Below are 9195 nucleotides of genomic sequence, written 5' to 3' on the forward strand. Positions count from 1 at the left end.
GTAGGTCAGTATGGCTGCCTTTCTGTCGTACCTCGAGTAACACAAATATGCTCTTACTTTAAGTTCTGTGAACACAGCACAATGTGTACAAGAGATCACCTTTAGGCACTTGCAGTTGTTGAACTTGGTCTGTGCACTTAATTTTGACTAGGTACTCAGAGAACCTTTTCAGCAATGTTTTGCATTCATGTAGCCTGATGTAATGCAGTCTCATGCTCCTGGCTACTACACACTTTCACCTGGAGCAACTGTTTTCCTCGGCTTCAGGAGTTAAACACTCCAGTCGAACTCTGTGTTTCTTCAACAAGCCTACCCCGTTGTTTGGTTAAAACGTCTGATTAATGGAGAATGGGTGGGAATAAATTATACAAATGTCATCACCAGATGTTTAATTTATTTCCACTTCAACTTACATGATAGAATGATTCTCTTATCTTAATGATTCAACATTAAACATTGAGTATTATTACTGAAAATCACAATAAATATAACTGTAAATTACTGAAAATATCTGAATAACTTAATGAAGATCAATTCAAAACAACGCTGGCACATGTAATAAATATCCCTGTGATCCATTTAGCATACATTCACATAAAAACAGTCTTCTCTTCAGTGAGTGACAGAAAATAAGCAATGAAACTGGCACTGACAGACAACAGGGTCATAAATATTTCCATTAATTTGCCGTAATTAAAACACACAGAATTCGTCTCGGTCAGCTTTCATTTCTTGCCGAGTGTATGGCTTATAAAAATATTAAGCATATTACTGCACATATTCAGCTTCTTACATCAGCAATCTAATTGCAGTGTTCTTGAAGATTTCTTTTATATGGCTTAACGACAGTGAGGACAGTTTCAGCCATGAAGTCTGTAGTGAGACTTAAACCATGCCCAGAAGAATAAAAGCAGGAGGTCAGAGATGTGCTGTAGAAAACTCTCCCAAGTTCCTCCAGATGAGGGTGGAGGTTCTGCGCGTATGACTGTCACCTGAAGAACTTGTCGATGGTGTTGCGGGGGCCAAGGCCTTTAGATTTTTTAGAGGGAGGCGAGGAAGGCGGGTCCCGTCTAAAAGTCATCAAAATTTACACAAAGAAAAACATGAAGTTTTGTATAAATAAAAACATCTCATGTTGGCATGATTGTAAATTCCAAATACAGTATTTGCAGAAAACACTTGTCAACTTTTAGTGCAGCAACAATCTGTTATCAAGCAGTCTCACCTTTTGCTTTTGCCTTTGATTGCTTGCCCTGGCAGGAGACGGCCTCTGTCTGTGAACAGAAATAGACACTCATGAACATGGATGAGGAAAAAAAAAAAACACCATCATCGAGAAAAAAGTGACAGCCACCGAGAAGGAACACAATTGCAGCACCTCCTCAGGGTTATAAAGAGTGCAATTTCTGAGGCAGGCTTGTTTAAGAGGATACCAGGGTGCAGTTCATTGTAAGAAATAAATACGTGAGAAAGTGATTTAGCCATTTCCAAGACCAAAGCGAAGGAAGCCCCATGGGCTGAAATGAGATGTCTTTTCTCTGTAGGAATCGATACAAACTTCTCACACAATGTCACTGTCAGGAAATAATAAGGTCACAGGCCACCGACATCCTCCCAAATAGACATTCCGTTTGTTAACTCCAAAGATGTCATACGGACACAGTTCATAGACATTACTAACGGGATGGTATCTGACATCAGCAGAGATAGACACATTCTCAGACTATAGATCCACGAAGGAAACACTGACCTGGGGACCTGAGTACACAAGGCACTAAATGAATAATTAAAGCTGGTGTAATCTATATTATCATATATATGATGAAACAACAGAATTATCATTAACTCCTTAACTCATCCTCAACACTCCACTATAAAAAATGTGATAAAAAAAGGGTTCCTGTGTAGCTTCAAGGGACTGCAACTTGCATTTTGCGGTGAAACCCTGTGTTGTAGACTGACAAATAAATCAAGTGTTGCGCAACCTCATTGGATACACATCCTTACCTAAGGCCTTGAAATTTGTAACAGCAGGTGGATTTATGGGACATGAAGCCTGTCCTCCCAGCTCATGCAGGACCTCCTGGTTCAGGCAGAGGTCAACGTGGCGGTTAAAGAGAACGAGGTCATTGCTGTCCTGGGTCAGCTGACATATTGGGCAGACGAGGACGGGGCCTTTATTATTACATGACTGAGGCCGTTGCGAGGTCACAGTTTTGTTGTCACAGTCAATCGACAAAGCCATTTGCACAGACTTGTTTTTCGAGCTGCGTTGGTCTTCTTGAGGTTCAGCTCCGCTTGAATCCATCTCTTCACTGCTCTTTGCCTTGTCCTCTTCGACCTCACTATCCCCCCTCCGTCTGCCCGCCACCTCACATTCTGTATGGTCGTTCTCTAGGTCCACATCTGACTCAGAATCTGATGCTGCGATTTGGTTCGGTTTTCTAGAGGTGTCACTTAGACACTGGTCTATATGTTTGTTGAAGACAGTCAAATCAGTCGTCTCCACCAGCCTGAAACACACTGGACAGGTGAAGCGCTCTGACACTGTGCTACCAAAGCCTGATGTGGATGCATGGGCCTCTACGGGAGCAACCAAGTCATTTTCTGAGGCATCTGAGGCTGTACAATTACTCTCATGCACTTCTGTTGATGCCTCCAGACCCTTTTGAGTGCATGTAGGAGTAACTGCCGAGGTGCTCTCCCCGTGTTTTTCCTCTTGTGCGCTCGCATTCGCTACCTGGAGTTGCATTCTTTTGGCATGAGCCCTTTGAAAGAAAGACTGTTGGGGTTCTTCACCAGTCTTGCTCCCCTCCAAGCCCCTCTGCTTTCTCCAACCGGTAACCTCCTCTCTTTGGCACTTCTGCGCCAGGGGAAGAGGCGCAAGGGTCAAGGTCTGGAAGGAATGATTGGAGAGATGCTCTTTCTCCATCTTTTGATGTATTCCTTGTGAAGCGCAGCTCGAGTCTGTCTTGTCTGGCTGAAGAAAGCCAACGATGCTCTTCTGCAGGGGCTTTTTATCATCCGCGCTCGCAAAGGCTGAGATTCTAACACCTATGAGCACAAAAACAAATCATCTGGAGAAATCCTCAAAATGAAGGACAACTGTGTTATTATTTCCACATGTAGTGTATCACAGATCATTCAGATTTATTTCAAGTTAGTTAAAATAATTGATATGCAAGTTAAATTGCCAGATCTAATTACCCATGAGCCTCAATCTAAGTGGCAGGGGGCTTTCATTGTCTCTTTCTGTTTTCAGGAGGTCCTTAGCAACAGCAAAGATCTCATCCACTGTAGCAACAGCATACGGCAGCGTCAACGCCCTGGTTTTCACCTCAAACTTCACATTCTTGAGCTTCAGTGTCACGGTTTTACCCTGAAAGGAAAACAAAATATTCAAAATAGTAACGATCATGCCTATCCACTGTCTAACAACCTTGTAATTATAAGCATAATCGATGACACTGAATGGATGGGCCACAAATAGGAGAAAGGTGGTGAATCTGTGTAATCTGTCATATCAGTGATTGATTTGTCAGAGTGCATCTTGTGAGAAACGCGCCACAAAGCGCTTTCATAGTAATGTGATCATCTCCCAGGGAGACATTTCCAAGGCTGATAGTAGCCCCTGCTGTCTCCTTAATGGCCCTCCATTTCCTACAGCTATCAAGGCCACATCGGGACTCAGGCAGGGGGGTGATGGTCGTGCCAAGCCACCCAGTCCTTTCTCTATCGATTTGCAAAGGAATTGAACAGGTTGAGGTAATTGTATGAGATTTGATTTGGAGTCGGAGTGATTCAAGGAAGACCACGAATAAGATTTCTTTTTGTTTTAAAGTCAGTATAACCATTTTTTGTCCGTTTCTGTTCAAATAATCCCAGTGCTCGCTTTATTTCGCTTCACTCTGCTCATTCAGAGAGTATGCTAAGGCAACATTGATCACAGCAATGTCCCAGCAGTCATAAAATGAGAATATACAACAAAACCTAATGCATGCTTGATGTTAACAGGACTGGCAGCCAAAGCTGTATTGAAGACAACCTGCTCTTTCCTAAGATATGCAAAGAGGTAATTCATGGTGAAAGTAAATAAAGCAACCATCCTTCAATACCTTTAGACCTTCTTTCTTCAGGTCTTCTGCTAGGTCTTCACAGAGCTCCCTGCATAAAGACAACTGCTCCTCAGTTTTACTCATTTCTCTAAATGTCCTGTAAAGTTGAAGTGTCAGAAAAGAGGGGGACAAAGAGATGAGGCAGAGTGAAGAGGATGGACACAAAAAAAAAAACATTAATTCAGCTTTGTCCGTGTGTTTGTATGCCTCATTAAACCATACCTTTCAGTGCTCATGCTTTTTCTTTCTTCATGCCTGTATAAAACCAAACACAGCATTATCATCCTTCCTCTGAATAATCTGATGTGTTGAGTTTTATAAAAACAGACGGTGGAGTACCTTGGTATATGTGTAGAGCCCAGACCCAGGGAAACCTGCATGAAATGATGCCAGGCTGTCTCGGAGAACAACAACGACAGCAACGCCATCTGCTGGCTCAGATGAAAACAGTTGCTGATGCCCAGAGCATTGAGCATCTTCTCACTCACCTTCCCAATGCCACAAATCTGGAAAAAATACACAAACTTTTCAAATATTGATATAGATTTTCTTTTAAACCCCCCCACCCACATCTGCAACACATCATTAGTCACTTTACACCACATCTGACATCCTTTAATCACACAAAAACTCATGATTACATTCTCACATCCCTCCATAATTATTCACCAACTACACCAAGAGGCTCTGTTTATGTTTTAGATTGAGTAATGTGTACTTTACTTTGCGAACTGGGAGATTCTGGACGAAGTCCATGACTGCCTCTTTAGTGGAGGGCAGTCTGTACTGGCCATTGGGCTTGTTCTTGTCACTGCACACCTTGGCAAGCATCATGTTTGGAGCAATACCTAGGAGAGTGAATAATTGTAATTGAGTCATGAGTTTGTAAACGAACGACTGCTACATCACATAATATTGATTATAATTCTAATTCCAAGTCTCTAAGGAAAGACTTTTACGATTATTGCTGAGCAGTTTTGTTATTGTAAAAAAGTTAATCATAATAACAGTGGAGTGCCCGCCAGCTCTTATTTTCTTAAGTTTTTGCTTTTGTTTAGAAAGTAGGGAGAAGGGAGCCGGAGGAGAAAAAATTGGTATGATGCCAAAACCTCTTTTAGCATTGAAACATTTTAGATTTTACTGCTGAGCCTATGACTTTAGAGCAATTCAGCTCTGGTTTCATCTGGAAGGCTCCAACTATCCATCCATGGACAATAAAGGAGTCCTGTTCTTCTAGACCAGCCTTCCTGTCTGCGCTTGTTGATGGTCCCTTGAACCTCTCCGTCACTCCCTCTTTGAAAAATGTAATAGTTAATCAATGCAAAAAATATATGGAAACAATTCAGGCAATATTTTGGCTTCCAGATCCCATCTTTCCTTGCTCCAATAGTAGCAAATCCATTAACCACCCTTTTTTGATGGATGGAACATTGTCTTCCTGTCATGCTTGTGGAATAAAAGGAAAGATTTATATGCTGATCAACATATTCTCATCTTTCCAAAAACTCTCAGCAAATTTTATCTTCCCATTCATCATGTTTAGGTACCAAGAGGCTCACACTTTTGTTAGAAATGTTTGCTGTAGTGTGCCTAATTTACCAGCAGCCGCAAGTGTCGACTGCTTTTTGACCACAGTCCACACAAGGAAGGGCTTAATCTCTCTTTTATAAAGTCTCCTCCACTGACTAAATCCAATCTCTACACACCTTTAAAATGCCTTAGAAGGATGATTTACATACTGAAGTTGAAGAGGATGAGGATGAGTGTTTGCAGCAGGTTCACTATTGTTCTATCTCTGCTAAGCACAGGCTGCTACAATGTAAACATTATCACTGCTATAACTTAAGTAAAGTCAAACTACCACAAATGTATGAGGATTTTAATCCTGTTGCAATGGAGATGTTATCAATCTCCAGCTACTTATATCCATGTTTTGGGCATTCCCCTAGCTGCATAACTTTTGGTTGGAAAATATTCAATAGAATCTCACAAATTATATGTCTCTGTTAAATCATCTGCAATCATTTACTTATTTGGAGTCACCCTTACATCTGAAATATTAAATCATATGAAGAACTTTATAGCTTTTGTAACTCTCTTGGCTAAATACCGGATTCTTGCAAGTGGAATTCCCCCTGCGCCACTTGCCCATCCCTCTGTTTAAGGAGACTAACTGTGTTAATATGGAAATAATTAGGCGTACAATGAGAAGAACATCCACTAGTTTTAAGAAGACATAGGGACCATTTAAGGCATATGCTGATACACTAACCTTATGTTATCTATCTGTAATAAATTAAATTATCTTAAAAAGCCCTGTGTTGGACAGTGTTTTATCAAAACATGTTTTTTCCCTCACCTGCACTGGCAGTCAGCATGGTCTTCTGCTCAATGCGGAAACGCATCTCTCTCACAGCCTCCTCGGCAGACTTCCCAAACACCTCGAACCCACCCCCAGCAGCACCGAAACCTGTAGAATCCAGCAAGCATGGAGAGGAGCTCGGGCTATCCTCAAACAGGACTGGAGAGAGGTCTTTCATCTCTGGCACTGTCTCCTGGGGAAGCTCAATCTGCTCTTCACCTTTGCATAAAAAAAGATCCGCACAATAATCAGATTCTGGTACGAAATGTTACATGTTTTCTGTCATGAAGACGGTGCATGTGGCAAACGGTCCGGTCATTAACAAAGCAACACATCACACCATATTATCAATTTACAAATCTGTATAATTAAGTCCTGCCTGTAGCGGTGCTGCTGGCTCGGGGGCGATGTGTACGTAAGGTATCTGGCCAGCTCTGCCTCTGATCCAGGTGGTCTGTGAAATCCAGATAGGCTTCATCCAGGCTCAGTGGCTGGAAGTGAGGATCATACTCTGCAAAAATCTCCCGGATCTAGCAGTCAGATATAAACTCATGAGCACCTGTTAGTTTAGCAAGAAGCCATAAAATGGCTGCGTAGAATTTGTTTTATTGTAAGCTTCTGCATGCATGCAATCTTTGTTTGCGTGTTTGCCATCACCCCGTACCTCTTTGCTTACAGCTCTGTATTTATCAAAATTGGTTGGAACAATAACTAGGTCGGGGCAGAGTTTCTTTGCAATAAAGCCAGGCATGGCGGCTCGGACTCCGTACTTCCTGGCATGGTAGTTAGATGTTGACTGAAAAAGATGGGGGTGGGATAAGAATGAAACATTTTTACATTAAGAACACAGTTCACTTGCAAATGATTCCATATTTCGTTTTGCTTTACACATCATCCTAACGTTTATAAATCAGGGTTGTACGTGCATGTGAAGACTTACTGCTATACTGTAATTTGAGAAACTGTACTATTGTTGTACTATACAGTCAGAATCATGGTTAGGAGATTTATGATGGTGTGCTACTGAATAAATATTTAAAACTTTGTGATTAAAGGATATGTGGGATCAGAAAAGGTCCTCCTGTGTGAGTATCCTCATGCACATGTTTTCCTTTTACCATTTCCTCCCTGGCTGGCTTGTTTCAAAGTGTTATGTGGCCATACTTAGTCTACCCTGTCTGTCATGTACAGAATTTGATGCACATACACAACTAGCACATGCATAATTATCTTATAAATTATTGTCACAATTCTGTCAATATCTCAGATAACAGTTGAACCCACCAACATGCTCATGGATCCTACAGCCATTGGTTTATCTTTCAGCTCAGGACAGTCTCTCATCTCCACAGCAGCGTAGAAAGCATCCATGTCCACATGCACGATCACACGACTTAGATCACGACTCCTCTCCAGCTCTGTGGCCATCCTGTCCACCTGTGGAGGGAGATTTGATGGAAAACACTGAAGTGGCATTTTGAAATGTAGATTTGTCATTTAATAGCACATCACATTGATCTGCATGTGCATTTTTAGTAACCTCTACAAAGAAAGGCCGTAACAATGCAAGTCCATCACATGTTTTACCTGAGCCTGAGCTTTCTTCAAATGTTGTTCTGTGATCTTTGCCTTTTGTAGCATCATTTTCTCTATGCGCTGGTTCACCTGCTCCTCTTTCTTCAGCTCATTCTCATAGAACCTGGATCCCTGCAGGGAATTGACAAGGACAATAAAGAGTTACAGATGATGTAGCAGAGCTATAACAAAAAGCTACGATGGCACATCTATTCCTGGGACTGTATGTCATTACACTTGGGATACAGGGCGTTCACACAAGGCTGGACACAGCCAGTAAAAGTAGACCCTACAATTCATGTCTGTCACAAACTATACATCTTTGTCATTTCTAACACAACAATTATCTTTTTCAGACACAGGAGATAGCAATTTGCAGATGACTTGCGTGAATGAATGAAAAATTATTTGTATTTCACATAGAACTAAGTCTATTTGAGTTGTAGTTTCTACCTTGGATGACTCCATGATGATCTTGTTGATCTTGTCCCTGTCAAGACCCTCCATACCAGCTTTGTTGTCATTGAGTGCCATCCTGGAGAGGAAGCCCTCTGCTTTAGTGGATATGACCCCATTCTCCATCCTGAAGAATGGACGCTTTAGAGGAAAACAGTCCTTTATTTACTGGTCCAGTTCAATAACGAGCTCCACGCTGTTAGTAGGATCACATTAACTGTGTGGCTGTTGTAGTTAGATCAGAAAGCCGACTTTAATTAAGTAACTTACCTGAAACGAAACAAGCCCTCTGTATCACAGTCGTTCAGCTGTCTAACGTACAAGTCCCTACATGTTTTGAACACAAGCGACAACGACCGGTTTTGGCGGCACTTCCGCGTACCTGCGTCATCACCGGAAGGGGCGGGACTTGTCTTGTTTTCAATTTTACATTGGAAAAATCAATTCACAGACCTCTGTTTAGGATGATTGAGTAGTTATGAGACTAAAATGTGATTAAGGCTTAATGGGCCACCATTTACCTTTTTCAAATATGCCAATATGTATAGAAATAAACCAATAATTGGATTAAACTCCTGTATCAACATAGTCTCTAAATAATGTTGTCTTGTGCGCAGTACCCAAAGTATGAACAAGGGACAAAAACTACAGAGGTACGTTTTTGGTTGACATCGGCCAGTACTGAGA

At 41.6% G+C, this 9195-nt stretch overlaps 1 protein-coding gene across 2 annotated transcripts; it reads right to left on the minus strand.

Moving 5' to 3' along the window:
- Positions 1 to 374: 374 nt before the first annotated feature.
- Positions 375 to 8897, minus strand: polk (polymerase (DNA directed) kappa). 2 transcript variants are annotated; one of them, XM_030415663.1, is made up of 15 exons: positions 8779 to 8897; positions 8506 to 8649; positions 8065 to 8184; positions 7762 to 7914; positions 7142 to 7273; positions 6857 to 6968; positions 6475 to 6696; positions 4839 to 4963; positions 4455 to 4621; positions 4338 to 4370; positions 4116 to 4212; positions 3208 to 3379; positions 2008 to 3054; positions 1226 to 1274; positions 375 to 1070 (listed from the first exon to the last, which is right to left on the minus strand). In XM_030415663.1, the coding sequence occupies exons 2-15, from the start codon at positions 8632 to 8634 to the stop codon at positions 989 to 991; spliced, it is 2640 nt and encodes an 879-aa protein (XP_030271523.1). In that variant the 5' UTR covers positions 8635 to 8649; positions 8779 to 8897; the 3' UTR covers positions 375 to 988. The 2 variants fall into 2 exon arrangements, with proteins under 2 accessions (XP_030271523.1, XP_030271521.1); XM_030415661.1 differs by having other exon boundaries at positions 6857 to 7007.
- Between the last annotated feature and the right edge of the window lie 298 nt (positions 8898 to 9195).

The sequence above is a fragment of the Sparus aurata genome, chromosome 5, assembly GCF_900880675.1.
Source record: "Sparus aurata chromosome 5, fSpaAur1.1, whole genome shotgun sequence".
Classification (NCBI taxonomy): Eukaryota; Metazoa; Chordata; class Actinopteri; order Spariformes; family Sparidae; genus Sparus; species Sparus aurata.

Coding starts and splice junctions, on each gene's coding strand:
- polk (XM_030415661.1), bottom strand. CDS start 8,634: ATGGAGAATGGGGTCATATCCACTAAAGCAGAGGGCTTCCTCTCCAGG. Junction 7,915..8,064: donor TGAAGAAAGCTCAGGCTCAG/GTAAAACATGTG, acceptor CTCCCTCCACAG/GTGGACAGGATGGCCACAGA. Junction 4,371..4,454: donor GGCTCTACACATATACCAAG/GTACTCCACCGT, acceptor GGTTTTATACAG/GCATGAAGAAAGAAAAAGCA.